This window comes from Neopsephotus bourkii, unplaced genomic scaffold (genome assembly GCF_033783945.1).
Source record: "Neopsephotus bourkii isolate Nb327-2 ecotype Australia unplaced genomic scaffold, CSIRO-AGI_Nbou_v1 NB_42, whole genome shotgun sequence".
Taxonomy (NCBI): Eukaryota; Metazoa; Chordata; class Aves; order Psittaciformes; family Psittacidae; genus Neopsephotus; species Neopsephotus bourkii.
Window position 1 is genome coordinate 1172568 of NW_026900559.1, and position 16715 is coordinate 1189282.

Genomic DNA, 16715 nt, shown 5'->3' on the forward strand with positions numbered 1-16715 from the left:
GAAAAAAAGTTCAGAAAATTAAACATGTGATAAATACATAAATAACTGCTGTTTTGTAAGCAGACCTAATACATATATCCCCAAACTCTGAATACTGTCTACTTAAAGTTACTATCTACTTAAAACCTCTCCTTTAGATAATGTTTTTATTTGTAGAAACAAGATGGCAAATGTTATGTGATTTTTTTTTTTATATAGGCCATCTGTCACTATTTCTTATATAACAATAAACAATGGCTACACAAAAAATTAATGAAGCCAGACCAATGAATTATGTATTGCTATTTCCAAATAATCACCTGTCTTTCTGCGATCTGGGTAACATTTTGAATGTTGATGTTAAAACTGAGCTATTTTCTTCATTATTTCCAAAGTCCATGTAGTTTAGCACATTTGTCTGGGTTTTTTCATCCAGAGTTTCTTCATGATTTTTGCAACCAATACATTTGCAAATAGAGGAACACATAAATTTAGCCTGGCAAATAAAAATCACTTAGAATAAAAATTACATAAATCTTAACCTAAACACAGATTCAAGCAACTATTGCAGCTATACCACCAGGGACTTATTCTAAATGCTCTGGTCTCAGATACACCCAGAGCAAGACCATCAATATCAATACAGTAAGAAAGCAAGACAGTTCTTTTTCCATGGATTCTCTGCAGAGATTGATGTTATGTACACAGACATATTAGTAATCCAATCAATTTGTGCATAATTCTGCAAGATAACAAAATATAACGGATGCAAAGAAAATACCAGGATTAGCAGAAAACCGTTGCTCATTTCTTTTGGAGCAAGGCATTGATTGAGAGCTCCCTATACTGAAAATTTTAGCTGATCAACTTCAGTGAGATACAATTCTTTAAAGACATGACAAGAAAAAGATGATGCCTCTTATATTCAAAAAATATTGTGATGAAAAATGCAAAGAAATAAATAATTCATTTTAGCAACTGCTAGTTACAGAATACAAAGTTAAGGAAGTAACCGATGAGAGGGAAGTTCACCTGACGCACCTCGAAGCACTCACAGTAATTCTTGAGGCATTCTGAGCGCTTGCAATTGCATCCTTTGTTACGGTGAGGTATTTCTTTCAGTTCCGTTTCCTTAATCTTTGGCAAGAAAGCTGCTGGGTTTCTATCACAATATGCCTGAAACAAAAACTGCTAGACTAAGAAATTCAAAGAAATGTTTTCAGACACCTGAATGACTGTGACACAATGTTTAACAAATATTTCTTGCTTTCCACTCTCATTATTAGTGGTATAAAGCCCTTGGATAAAGGAGTCTTCCATGGCATGTGAGAGCAGGAACCAAAAATTCCAGAACACTAAGCCAGCCTGCTTCTACCACAGGAAGAAACATATTGTTTTTATGGAATAATCTAAATCTACTGGATCAATCTACTGTTCTCTTGGGACTGGTTTTCTTTCACTGCTGATGCCAGTTCTCAGTGAAGAAAGAATCTTTGCATACATAGTTACATGCATCTCAGAAGTTTAAAATACATCTTCTTTTATTAATAACCCAATACAAAGACCGTTCACTCACATCAGCATTGGATTGGAGCAGCAGGTCATGTACCAAGACCTCTCAATGCCATGGACTACTAAAGGACAGGTAAAGAGGTTATATACCCTTTATGTGCAATATTTATGGATGGTACAGATATGCTTTCGTCAGTGACACAGATCTATCATGCTTTACAAGATGACACCTACAGCAGTGAAAGGACTGCTTAGACACCAACAACCCCATCAGCTGAACTACAGACGAGCGTCTGATTTGAAAACTAGTTGTTGCATATTGACAGGAAAAACTGCTGTGGCTTTGACTGGTTGGATGTGGCAAAGTCTAACTCTAATTAGATCAATGTCCTGTACTATCCCCAAATTATGCAAATGATACAAAAACTGTTTGGAGAGTTGTATACAAGAAGCACAAAGCTGTTCATATATTCTTCGAGCATCAGCAGTAAAATAATACTTCTCATTATCACTTTAACATGTACAAAACATAATATACGCATTAGATTAAGTAATTGCCCAGATTGTGCCGTTTGATATACACACAAAAATTAGCCCACATATTATTCTTTGTTCTACTCCACCAGTCTCCAAATGTAGAACCAATCTGCTTCTCACTAGTGCAGGGTTCAGTGTTCCTACCAGCAGAGCCAACTTAACATAGGTCAACCAGAAAGAGTAACATGGACAGCTGTAGAAGATCTACCAATGAGAATAATAATTTGGTTAGTAATAATTTGTTTCCTTACTGTGTGATTTTGGGATACAATAAATTTTCCTTCAAATGAAAAAAAAATCTGAAATTAAATTTGGGCTTGAATAAAAAATATTATTCATCTAATACATCATTAGGTTTAACCCAAAGTATCAGAAGTTCTATTAAAAAAAGGAAAGAAATCCCTAAATTTCTTTATGTAAGAATAATAGAGACAACATTTAGCTTTATTTAGAGTAAAAATAACATATTCCAAATATTGTAACTACTGGAAAAAACAATACCACAGTATGTTTTATACATGAAGCTGATACCAATGTGTACTGTACTCTTTTTTTTCACCTTAATGGTTTTAAATCTCTCAGTTTCATGAAGCTGATTGTTGTAACAGTTCTTGCAGTTGCAGTTGTTGCAAAAATCACCATTGGCAAAGCAATCACAGTATCTATGATTAACATGTAAAATAACATAAGAAATTTAGAATCTTAACTGTTTTAAGTGTAAACATTTAAATTCTACTTCCAGGAAAAATGTTCAGTTTATACTAAAGAAAAATGTTGCTTCCTTTGAACTTTAATCACAACCAAACCTGGACAAAGACCCTCTCTCTCTATCTTAATTTTACATTTTGTAAAATACACCTACTTCGTCTATGAATCAACCTTTAATTATCGTGTGTACATCTCTGTGCATATTATTTATGTCCAAAAGCAGCAGCAAGAAAGAGAAAATCCATTTAATATATAGCATTTGCAGCCTACATAGGATTTTCCAGATATGCTCTGAACAATTCTTCTAGCTTCTCTTTCAATTTTCATAATTTGGATTATAAGCAGTCATCTACACCTCTGCAACAAATTCTGAGCTTGTGTGACCCTAGTTTACATCAAATGGGGATTTTTCTAACTCAGTTTCAAATAACTAATTTTTGGCATGACATTACTGTTCATTTTAAAGAACACATTTCTACATTTGTCCTTTCATCATGCGCTGTTATAAGCATTTATTAAATGCTGATAAATTATTACTTACAATTTAAGACACTGAGATCTTATGCAGTTACATGGTTTCTTAGACTTTGTAACCCCTGAACCAAAAGGTAAGCTAAAGGGGTTGGAAAAGGAAAAAAAATTAGAAAAAAGCTCTAAATAAAACTATAATGAAAACTAGTTATTCTATAGTTTTGAAACAATAAATACTGATTTTATTTTTTACACCAATATTGGTGCTACTTAACAAGTGTGGCCTCAGAGAGTACGTGAGAAAAAAAGAATAAGCAACCCATAATTTCCTGCTATCCACCACAGCTGCCTGCTGTGCAACTGCAAAGCTCTCTCACCTTTCACACTGGACTTGTGTCTTATTTAAAAATGATCCACAATTAAATATTATTAAAAGAAATCCATTAGTGTTAGAAATATAGGCTAAACACGTGCTGATTAGATTTGGAAACGTAACCTAAAACCCTTTTACATAGTCTGGACCACCAGCATCTGGCATCATGACTAACAAGATACATACAGAAAGCACTCTTACAGAACTGCATTTTTGCTACAAGAGAGAAGCAGCTATGTAACATGAAAATGTTATTGCCAGATTAAAATACAAGTCATTACGGATATAAGATGTTTCATGATTCTTACCCCTCTGAAGTCGTTCTCACTAGCCCATGCAGATCTGATTCTAAATTGAATGTGGCAGTGCTAGCTACTGGTTGCAAAGGTACATTTTCAAACTGTTCAAGATAAAATGCATGAATCTTGTTTATGTTATGTAAAAAAAAACACCAACCAACAAACCACTTTTGAAAGTTAACAGAAGAAGTAACACAAAGAAAAGGCTGCAGGGATAATGTGAATGCCAAGGCTCCTAATAAAAACAAGTAGAAGTAAAAAGCCACAAAAATGGCATGCATCTCTTCCTGGAAACCATTCAATATGTTAGGAATCCCAATTCTCCCAATGCAAAGAACCAAGAACAGTTTTCAGTGCTGCAGTATCGGCATGCTAGTTTCAATTTACTGATAATTCTAGTTGCTTTTAATTCCTGTAGTCAGTTGAAACTGGCTAGTGACTTGATGATTTACATTAGGTTAATCTGCAACATGACATCTAATTGGAAGAAGACTGAGCAAAATTAAAAAAATAATCAGCTCACAGACCAAGAAAACACACTAGAGGCCTGTTATCTCTTCACACATATGATTAATAAGGGCCTGGTTATGTAGAAAGACAAGGGAAGAACAATTAGGATTATGCTGGTACTACCAGTAATAGAGGAATAGTAAATAACTGTAAATAGGTGACTAATGTATCTTATCATAAAGAAGAGGAAAATTAATATATCTAAAGCAAAAGAAGATATCTAGGAAACAACTGATTTGGGATAAAGCTAGAGAATTACAAGCTTGACTACATCACTGCTCCAGAATGTTTAGGCACCTGTTTGCAGATACACCACCTCTAGGGATTAAAGACTCCCTAGGTCATTATTCAGCCTGACCCTTGAGCTTTTTCTTCCTTTTTTTTATAATAGTGGCTATCCACAAACCATTTGCTGTGTTTGCACCAATATCGCATCTTCACTTCACACAAATAAAAAGTTAACAAAAAATTGCAGTGATTCTTGCTACCAGCTGTGTTGGAAGTAACACATGAGAAACCAAACATCTGCAAAGACTTTCAGTCTTCTGTTGAATTTACATCAACAGAAATTATAAAGACTTGACTTTATGACTGTTAAATCCTAACCAGGAGAAAAGAGTGTGGAAAAAAAACTACTGGAAGGAAATAGTCCCCTTCTTCTGGTAAAAGTCAATGTGCTTTCCTTCACCCCCAAAGAATCTTAAAAAGTTTATTAGAAATTATATATTCTGTATCATACCAAAATCAAGGTTTCAAAACTGAAATGAATTTATTTTTCTTATGGAAATAATATTTTTAATTCTGATATTCTAGAAAATGTTGAAATCAGAAAACTTTATATGCAGAAATCATACTGAGCACAGAAACAAACTACCTAAACTCTCTTTAGGAAATGCATACAGTTATTACTTCCCAACATAGACTTAACAACCCTTTTCAAGAAAAGGAAAAAGAGTGTATAATGAAATTGACAAGTTTAAAGGACAGATCTTCCTTACCGTTTGCTCATTTGGAACCAGTTCACCCAGAAGAGGAGAAATCTGCCCCAGTACAGCTGTTACAGGATAGTCCACATCTGAAAAGAAGACCCTTACCTGAAGAACTACCCATGGTGTAAATAATTTAATTTAAGCATACAATTTTTTTTAATGAATCATGCATGTAAATTGGTATCTTCAACGTATTTTGTTAATTAAAAAAAATCACCTGAGGCTGTCTGCCTTCTGTTAGCATAGTTCTGAATCCAAACTGACTCTACAATAAACAACGTCAATGAAGGACCTAGAAGTTTTCTCTTCAGAAATGTTTTTTTCATTGCAAAAGAACCCAACCCACAAATAAAAACCTGACCACACAAAAACACCCCTGATAAACCAACCACCAACAATTTTTTGGCTAGGAATTTGACCATAGGCTGTCTTTACTTTATGACATCAAGTAAATTTAAATTCAAATGCCATTGACTTAAAATATTTTGATAAGAAGAACATCAGAAACAATTAAATATATTTATCCTCAGTTCTTATTTTATAAATTTCCAGAGTTCTGAGAGAGCATCTGGAACAGAGGTCTTTAGCTTATGGAAAAAGAAATTACTAAAAACCTATGGAGAAACTATTGCTGTAAGTCTTTGTCCTAGAGGAAGTCCTAGTGAAGACCTGCATGTAAGATACGAACATCCTAGCTTTTGCAGAAAAAAGCATTAGTAAGATTACAAGTTGAACCTTATACCTGTACTTACTTCCTTCCCAACTAAAGAAAGAAAATGCAAAGGTTTTATTTCTGGACCAAATTCTTTTACTTGATGTAAAAACCTAAAAAAAATACGCCAACGCATTCCTCCTCAGCTTTTTCTTCCCTACCATTACAGCAAATGAATGAGAGTTTGGATTTTATAAAGGAACATGAGCTTTAACATGCATGTGCCTGGTTTACTCTTCTGATGGCTTCTGGCAAACATAAATAAATAGGCTCCATACCTAGAACATTTGCTCAGAAATGCTCACACTCAGCACCTATTGATATTGAGAGCAGCAATATCTGTGCTTGTATGGTGCTATTAAAAAACTTCGTTTCTCATTTCCATCAAAGTGCACCACTGTCATAAAGTTATAATAATACATAATGAAATAAACAATGTTATTAATGTGTTTGAGAAAGCTGTATTTGGGGAAAAAATATTTATTTAAATTAAAACTAAACTACACTCAAATACTTTGCTGCTGCTAAGATTAAAATGTGCAACTACATTTAAATATCTTTAAGTACTTTTCATTAAACTACATTCTTTATCTTTAAGTACTTTTCACTAAACTACTTTCTTTAAAAATTGGTGGTATTTCAAGTTCACATCAGTATGTAAATATTAGTGGGACATTTTGAATCCCAAGACTAAAATAGACCCACTGCCCTCAACGTCGCTCCTCTCAACGCTGCTCCCCGTTTATAAAGAGACAGTGACACACGGTGGCAAACTAGGGCAAATGCAAATGTATGTCCGTGTTTATGCTAAATGCGCTTTATATGGGAAGTAATGCCTATATTAACAACTTTCCATAAATTCAGCATATCCTTTACATCATTTTTATTACACTGCAGTGCCTAGCAATTTTTCAGTTGCAAAGTAAAGTAAAATAACAACTGGTGATAGCTACATTATCTTTGACTCACGTCCTGCTGTTCCTGCTTAAGAATATAAACACATTCAGTTGCACATTAACATACTATCTGACAGGCTAGAGATAATTTAATTTTTATTATACCTGATTGAAGATAATTATGTTGGTTGTGAGACTCCGAAATTAGATGGACTGGGTTTAGTTCTTGTGTGCAACAACTGTTTATACAGAGTGTTCGAGTACCTCCTTCCAGCTGGCAGATAACCTGGAATGAATAACTAATGATCAGCTTTCATCTAAAAACTGTAATTCTAAGCTAAAAAGGTTTTCATAAGAGTACCAGCTGTCTTACAAAGCTGCATAATCACAGACTGGAATCAAACTAATAGATCATTATGACATTAGACGCTTGCTTTTTGCCCCTTAATTTCAATTTATTTTTTGAAGCAGCTACTGAGATCTAATGCTGTAGCTCCTCAGCCTAGGTGATACAGATTCCTGATTCTCTAAATTGCTCTACGGGGCTTTATAGACCTGATTCTAGCTATTTACTAGAGCTGGCTGCAGATTCAGTTCCGTAACCAGAACATGCCATTGAAATTGTTCATGTTTCATTTAATTTATTTAGCTGTAATTTTAAATAAAAACTTTTCCTTTGGATGAAGTAAACTTCACATTGGGGTTCTTTGTTTCCAGCTGTCAAATAGAAAATAATATCTATATAAAGTAGCACTATAACAAAATAAAATACAGACTCTGAATCCAAGAAAGGGACTGCCTTATTATTTTTGATACCACATTTAATAAGTGTGATTTCCTGAAGTTAATTTTCTCTAGCATACAGTTTTGCTATCAATTACAGGATATAATTACCACAGGGTTGCAACCATTTCTGTGTGAACATCTGGATTCCTCCGTTACACTATGCAATCCTAATAACTTGCAGCCAGAGTCATCAACATTTGAACTCTGAAAAATTGCTCTGTCTTGTCGATTCTCAGTAAAATTACTAACTGCCTCTCTTATCTCATGCTGAAATATAAGGTTTTAACACTTAACAGGCATGCTTTAAAATTTACTTTAAATTCCAAGCAAATACAAGAAATTTTAAAATTTATCTGCAGAAATAATAAGTTTCAAAGTGAGGATTGTATTCAAATATAATACCAAGAATAGTTAACTTAAATGTCAACAGCAGAATTACTTTTGGCTATATTTCAAGTAAAGATAGTCTTGAAGAATAACAATGAACAGTAGCATGCTTCACAGTAGCAATGGCATTCATTTTCTCCAACATCATAAAGCATCAATCGATTTCTAAACTGCCTTGGAGAAGTTAGGCAATAGTCACAGCAAATTATGCAAAACAAAAATTAATCTTGAATTATGTAACTTGACTGGGGATCATTGGGTATTAGTCTAAGAAGTAGTCATCTGAGACTGGACTGCAAATTCAGTTATACCTACATTCTAAAATTAACTTTTGTTACAATGATCAACTACTGTATGTCATGGCATTTCAGAAATCTCCCTTTCATGAAATACCTGAATTTCTCAAGTTTGTCTTGCATATGTCAATGAAATTACATTTGAAAAATTCAAGCATTTTAAGAGACTAAGTTGCAAAGAGCATTCTGCCCCTCTACTCTGCTCTGGTGAGACCCCACCTGGAGTACTGTGTCCAACTACAGAGTCCTGAGTACAAGAAAGATATGGAGCCTCTAAGTACTTAAAAGGGGCCCGTAAGAAAGATGGGGAGAGACTTTTTAGGAGGGCCTGTTGCGACAGGACAAGGGGTGATGGTTTTAAACTAAAAGAGAGAAGATTCAGGCTGGACATGAGGAAGAACTTTTTTATAATGAGCATGGTAAAATACTGGCACAGATTGCCCAGAGAGGTGCTAGATGCGCCATCCCTGGAGACATTTAAGGCCAGGCTGGATGCGATTATGGGCAACCTGATCTAGCTGAAGATGTTCCTGCTTGTTGCAGGGGCTTGGACTAGATGACCTTTGAAGGTTCCTTACAGTCCAAACTGATCCAAACCATCCTCTGATTCTACCTCTCCATAGGCCAGGAATGTTAATGTAAAAGCCAGATTTTCACCCTTATCTCTGTTCCTTCATATGCACTGCACATGGCATAAAGGCTCAAATACCAATCAGCTGTCCAGTGGTATTTGGCAGAGTCCCACTGTGTTTAGGTGGCCTTAGGAGAAGTCCCATACACACACACCCCCAGCAACTGGCCTGAACTGGAATGAGAATGTGCAGATGGCTAACAGGAGGAGCCAGCAGGAATAGAAAAAGAAAATTCCAGGTGCTATTCTCCCTTCCTCCACAATGTAGCAGTGTAAGGAATCTACAGAGCAACATTTTTCTTTCCCTCTCTTTTCTGAACAGATCAGATAAGACACTATTTGAAAGAACCTTTTACCCTCTGGCACATAGAATAAATCACATTTCAGATATTCAACACTTGGACAGATCCTTCCAATAATAAAATCGTACATGCATACTTACTATTTCATCATAGACAGAAGCACTAGTCTGAGGTAAGCCATAGATATCACTCGCAGATTCTAGTACATAAAATAAAGCATGATTTATTTATAAAAAGATCAGTGTTTTATACCAAGAGCTCCTTTACAGGATCAATAAAAGAGATTCTGGTGTCACTACATTACATTCTTGTAAAAGAAGTATTTAATATTCTTTTGTAACAGGCTTGCTGGGAAAAACAGACTTCATTTGGCATCTTTTTGATGTCTTTAAAAGGTTTATTGTGATTGTTTCGTAGAATTTCTTTAGCTTCAAGATAAACTGCCTTGTAAGATCAAGCCTAGCAGTCAGTTTAACCCTGAGCAGGACAGTGAACAGGTTAAGGGCAGAATATACCAAACACCTGCTCAAAAGCTTAACGTCATCAGCAGCATCAGTACAAACCACCCAACTTTCATAATCTCTGTTCAAACTTCAAAGTGAAATAAAAACAGTGTTCAGCTTAATAAAAAATAAAAAATGTCCTGCAAGAAGGAATATATTCTTCACAGTCACCTGAAGGAATTGGGAAGAAAGAGAAAATTAAAAGGAAGACTGAACTAAGTGGTTGAAGCAACATCAACACACATGATCAAACAGTGGTCCAATCTCCTTTCAAACATCTTAGTCTACATTACCAGAGAGGCTCATACTACGATTTGCCAAATCCCACAATTAATATATTTAGCTGTTTAAATCCTTCCCTAAGCTTATAAGAGGAGGGGAAAAAAGAAAAGAAAAAAAAGTCCTTCCCAGTCACTTTGTGAACTTACCCTTTAAGCAATTTGTCAAGTTTTGTAACTGCATAGTACTGTTTTGGATTCCTTTAAATTGGTCAGAACAAATACCTTCATTCTCACCTGCAACTGGAGGTATGAATGATCTGAACACCTGAAGAAAAGAATGTTTTATTTCTAACTATTTTATGTATGATTCACTTTTGAAAAGCAAAATGAATAAACAAAAATCTGCCTTAAAGTTACCTTGGAAATTGGGAGTTATTTAGATTTTCATTACATAATTAAGCACATAAATGCTGCAGCCCACTGAGCATTACCAGATACCATTTTATACTCAGAATATTATTTCTGCTTTTTCTGTTCAAAATACAGTTATGGTTTAGATCTAATGCATTTATAACTATAATAGCATCATACTTAATACCTACAAGCATATTTTCAAAATCAAACCAAATAAACAGAAAATGGAACAAAACCAGAAATCAACAGTTTTCTAGTTTCAAATAAGAATTGAGATTGTTCAGACTAGAAAATCCGTTCTCTATCTGTGTGTGCTGTGCTTCCTCTTCATATTGACAGCAGTTTAGGAGGGCAAGCAAGCAGCATTGAAACAATCAATCAGCTTGCTTTCTTTCAATAAAATTATTTATAATCTCATAGAATTTTGTCATAATCCTTCAAGAAACAGGGCAGATTAAGGAAACCTGCAGATTTAGTATGATGAACTGTAAGGATACTAGAAAGAGAGCTGGTCAGAAAGATTCTTTCTCTAAATTTCATTTTCAGCTCCTTGTACAGAGATTAACAAATTTTCCCTATCTTCAACTTAACTTTGAAGAAAGCAACTGTTATTTCTTAATCACATCTTTATTTTCTAGAGGATTCCACCAGTCTTTTGTATCTTAATAACATTTCAAAAGATTGAAGGTCTCGATTATTAAACCACTACTAAAAATACTGAGTGCTCTGTGTGTCCTGAGCATTATTGTGTGTAAAAAACCTTCCAAGCCAGAGATACTTCAAAACTATATCGTAACCTGCAATCAAAAAGAAAACCAGAACACATAAGGTAACTATCACAGCAAACCTCAAACACCTCAGGGTGAAATGCCAGTAGGAAACACACTGGGCTGGGTAGCAATGATTTCTGTGACAGAACTCTTCCTGCACAGGCAGCCCCACTGTGTATAGTAGGTTACTGCAAGGAAAAATCAGACCTGATCTTCAACAAAGTGATTTTTGTGAGGTTTTTAGTGCTTTTCATTTTGGAATCTGAGAACAGCACTGTTTGTCAAAATATTTATGTGGTCAATGGGTATGCTTAAATCGCAAGATAGCTTCACAAAGGAAGTTATCTTGAGATCTCACTGCCCCTTTAGAAGCAGCCTGCAATAAGCAGGTGGATTTGGTCCTGTGAGCATCACAAGAAGCTTTATGCTCCGTACCTTTCTAGATAGTAATTGATCAAACATAGAAAATGTAACTTCAAACTATACAGAAAAACTACCAAACATTGAAAGCAATAGGAAACCGCTCTCTTACAAAACTACTTTCCCCATGAAGACTTAACATTACCAGCTACAGTTTACTGCTGCAAAGAAGTTACTTTTTAACTCATTTGGACTATAAATTTTAAGATGACCTGTGGAACTAAAGAACAAAAGTTAATATTCTATTTGTACTTTGTACAACTGTCTAATAGTTGCTAATACAGACAGCAGCATACAAAACCAAAGTGGGTGTATGTGTGACGTGATAAGGTTCTTTTAATGAGCAAAATAACTACCCAAACACTTAAAAATATGGTTCATAACACTGACAAAAAAGAACTGCAGGCAGAACCACATGTTCAGCTGCATGCTACTTCTGGCAATATAAACTAGAAATTTATTTCTGTATTTACTATTAAGTTTGTTCCAGTAAAAAATTTTAACTTTAAACATTATTTGGTTCTTGCGTAAGTTTTAATGTGGCAATTCCTCACATGTAATCACAAACAAGCATGAATGTATGAAAATTCCTATTTCACTTAATCTTACTGGTATCTCTCTGACATTCTGACTGGCTGTTCCTTCAGGAGAGAAAATGCTTGAAGTTGGAACACTGGGATTTTTATTCTGCGTCACTACAGAAGAAAGAAGGGGGACACCATTTGAAGGCAGGTAAGGAGAATGCATATGTTCAGCTTCTTCTGGAGGATTTAAATCCTTGTATTTTTCAAGATTCTCATCACAGCTGTTGTTTCCATGTGGCTGTTCTTCAACTTCTATTACTGTATCTTGCTTTTCACTGGGAAGTGTATACTTGAAGTGATCTAACAAAGCCTCTTCCACATTTACAGTGCATAAATGATTGCCTTGACTAGAGCACAGTCCGTCTTCAATGGGATTATTAATTACTGCAGTTTCTGGATTTACATCTTCAGAACTAACAGGACTATTTTGACTAAATATTACAGTCACAAGCCCACTGTCTATTACATCAAAGGATCTCTCCATACTCATGGACAGACCGTCAATGGCTTCTTTTTTTTTTTCCCATTGAAGATAATTAAATTTTATATTTTTATATTCTTCTGAATAGTTTTTCTATTCTTCTGAATAGTTTTTCTATCTAGAAGTGAACGAAATAGTCTTAATCAAACAACACGTACATATAATAATGAAGATTAACCCAATTAACACAAAACTATGCAATTTATGATCTAGAAGAGGTTGTTGGTGTTCTGAGTCTGTCAGAAAATGCAGGCCACCGTGCCAACACAAACAAACTGCTTTTACCAGAGCACGTTCTTTGTGCATTTCAAACACATTAACAGCATTCAGGCTTAAATCAGAATTCTACTACTTGGCTTTACTAGTCAAAAGAATAAAAAATTTTGATGTAGTACAGTTAAGACAATTTGGCTGGGAAAGCTGGTCTTGTTCAGCCTGGAGAAGAGAAGGCTCTGGGGATACTTCAGAGCAGATTACAGTGCCTAAAGGAGCCAACAAGAAATTTGGAGAGGGGCTTTTGACAAGGAATTGTATCGACATGACAAAGGGGAATGGCTTTAACCTGACAGAGGGGAGACTGAGATGAGACATTTGGAAGAAGTTCTTCCCTGTGAGGGTGGTGAGGCCCTGGCACAGGGTGCCCAGAGAAGCTGTGGCTGCCCCATCCCTGGCAGTGCTCAAGGCCAGATTGGATGGGGCTTGGAGCAACCTGGTCTAGGGGAAAGTGTCCCTGCCCATGGCAGGGGGTTGGAACTGGATGAGCTTTAAGTCCCTTCCAACCAAAACCATTATGCGAATTTATGATAATTATAGTTTTAAGTTTGTATAGTAAGTACCACATTAATACCAAACCTTATCTGTCATATCACCAGTCCAATAAGCAAAGTGAGCCAAAGCACCTCTCCTCACGCATCACGGGGCCCCGTTATGAATACTCCTCTACTGCCACCACCACTGTTCCTAGGTTCGGACCCAGCCAATATGGGGAGGGCGAAGCCGCCCATGTCTCCGGCCCGGCCCGGGGTCTGTCATTGCTGAGGGCTGTTTGACCCACATGCACCGATCACCCCCGCCACCTGGGCTGGACAGGGAGACAACCCCCGGCCGGAAGCTCCGGATGCCCTGCCGCCCCCCCCCCCCCAGGGGATCCTCCGGCGGACAGGAAGGAGGCTCCGGCCGCTCACCCTGCGCCACAGCAGCGCCTCTCGCTTCACGGGCGCCGGCAGCCCAGCACCGCGCGGCGCGACCGTTAACGGCCGCCGTGCGCGCGGCGGCGGCCGGAGGTTTGTTCGTTAGGATGTGAAGTACAGCTGGGCTGGGAAATCACACCGCCCTACAGGGAGGACCCGGCCCCAGGCAGGGGGCTGTGTGTTATCACCCATGTAGTGAGAGCACACCGAAGTACTGTGTCCAGCGCTGAGGAAGGTCGTACTGGTGAGAGTCCGACGAAGGGCCATAAATATGACTGAGGGCGTATGTATAAATATGAGCATCTGTATGAAGAAAGGCTGAGAGGCAGGACTGTTGAGCCTGGAAATACAAAGTAGGAGGGACTGTACAAAGAACAGGAGCCAGGCTCTTTGCCATGGTGCCCGTTGACAAGACCAGAGGCAATGGGCACAAACTGAAACACAGGAGTTTCCTTCTGAACATAAGGAAACCGCTTTTTTACCATGTAGGGGACTGATCACTGGCACAGGTAATCCAAGGAGGCTGTGGAGTCTCCATACCTGGAGATACTCAAAACACCCTTTGGACATGGTCCTGAGCAGCTAGGTGGTTGGACCAGATGACCTCTGGAAGCCTCTTCCAACCTGAACCATTCTGTGATGCTGTGAAATAGCTGACATCCAGCTTCTGTGCTTCGAGCCCTTTCTACAACTCAGTCTGTAAATACAGGAATTGCCACCCCAGTGCCACAAAGATTTCTGAGCTGAGAAAACACTCCACTACCTATGGCCATGTAAGAGAAAAAGTTTCCTTGAAAGGAGAAATTGAACCTCAACTTTTCTTTTTTCTATCAATGTCTTCAGTTTCGGGGGGAGGGGGAGTGGGGTGTAAGGCACAATAAATCTTTCTTTTCTGTGACTAGAAAATTTCCATACAGTCTTTTTGTTCAGATTAAGCACAACAGGGTTTACAACTTCAGTATCCAGCTTTGGTGGGCAATGTGTGAAATAGAAGCAGGAGCTAACAGTATCTAAGAGATGAAGTGTGAAGTTGAAATCACTGTATTCTTTCATGTAGCTAAGGTTGCAACATCCAGAAAAGCAGCAAGCTAAATGGCTGTGAAAATGATCTATCACACAAAAGTGGCAGGCTGTGTAGAGGGCTTGGGGTGGTGTTTTATATACCAATGTCAACTTTCTATGCCAGAACTAGTTCTCCGCTGCTTTACCATTCATACTTTACAGGTTATTCGCTGTAAAGATCAAACTAGTGCTATTCACTAGCTTGTAACCAGGCTGTTTCACATAAACATTTCATCAATTACCTGTGTCATACAAAAAAAAGCTCATGTAAAGCAAGACCTGTGTTGTTTCTTCTTTCTACTGAACCTGAAAAAAAGAGAAGTCCGTTACCACACTCCCTAGTAATTAACAAGACATGTATAGGTTACTTCTAAAATAGACTAAGTAGGCTCCTACTGCCATTCTGAACTGGATTTAATAGCAGTGATTTCACAATTCCAGAAACAGCAGCAAGAGAGCTAGGAAGAAAAGGTACTAGACACTGTACTAGGTAATGTAATTGTGAAATTTTATTTTACTTTTTGAAGTCACTGAAGAGCGTAGGAAAGAGCAACAAAGCACTGGATGTAAATAACCAACCATAGATGGAGAGTAATTGAATAAAATACAAAAGAAGAACACAAACCTGCTCAAATTAATATACTTTTATATGAGAAAACAGCTGGTACAAAGGCTGAATTAGAAACACAAATTTCAAGGTCAGTCACACACTTCCTTAGTCTCTCAAAAGACCCAACCCTTTAAAGAATATTTAGTTAGGTATGGTGTTAGCCCTACATAATGGTAGCCTCTAAAGGTACTTAATGCTTTCCTAATTTCTGGAATGAAATAATGGCAATAAGAAGTTTAAAAAATGCACATTTGAGGTATTCCACCAATTCTGCCCTGGTGTTAAATAAACAGGTCAAGATATTATCATCCAACCTGACTTTTACCAACTACTCAACCCTAAGCTCTTAAATCACTAACTGAGAATAAATGAATCAAAGTTTTAGTAACAAGTTAGTACTTTTCCTCAAAATTAATATGAACAAATATATGAATAATCCAGAAATATATGAATATTTCTGGAATATGAACTTTTAACTTTATTATAGAGTACATTGTACTAGAAGGTTCGTTTAAATCTAGGTAATTTCAGTCACATTTCTATGGCTTTTGAGCAAAAAAGCAGTTTTACTGTATGTACACAATATCAAACATCAAGATTTAAATTATTAAGAACCTACATTCACTGTGGATTTCTAAGATTTACATCCAAAAAGCATAGTTTATTTACATGCTTTGATATTTTAAAGAAAATGAAATAAAATCTTATATTTTTAAGAATTACAATCTATCCCAAATTAAAAAGATACATTTGATCCCACAAAATGTTTAAAACATTTATAATAGAAAAAAAAAGCGCTTTCTGTGCCAACTATTCTAATTCTCTAAGGATGTAACATTGCATTGATAACTGCACTAACTACAATTAGACTTGAAACATGTAAAACCTGAGAGTCATATCTAAACTTTTTTGAAGAAAATCCTACAAGCCCTAATGTTAATTTAAGCACAGATTGGTCAGTGGTCGATAAAAGAAAAGGTAAAAGGGGGGGGGGGGGGGAGGGGTAAAAAACCCCAGTGCATTATTTCTGCAGCTCCCAAAGAATATATCACTATAAAATTGTTGCAGTAGT

At 36.5% G+C, this 16715-nt stretch overlaps 1 protein-coding gene across 1 annotated transcript in view; it reads right to left on the bottom strand.

Moving 5' to 3' along the window:
* Positions 1 to 295: 295 nt before the first annotated feature.
* Positions 296 to 16715, bottom strand: part of CPT1A (carnitine palmitoyltransferase 1A) — a 42849-nt gene continuing 26429 nt past the window's right edge. Inside the window, exons 18-22 of the mRNA XM_061347008.1 lie at positions 3889 to 3980; positions 3278 to 3349; positions 2588 to 2690; positions 1021 to 1155; positions 296 to 475 (exon numbers count right to left, since the gene is read on the bottom strand). Coding sequence (XP_061202992.1) covers positions 296 to 475; positions 1021 to 1155; positions 2588 to 2690; positions 3278 to 3349; positions 3889 to 3980 — 582 coding nt within the window. The remainder of the gene's footprint in view (positions 476 to 1020; positions 1156 to 2587; positions 2691 to 3277; positions 3350 to 3888; positions 3981 to 16715) is intronic.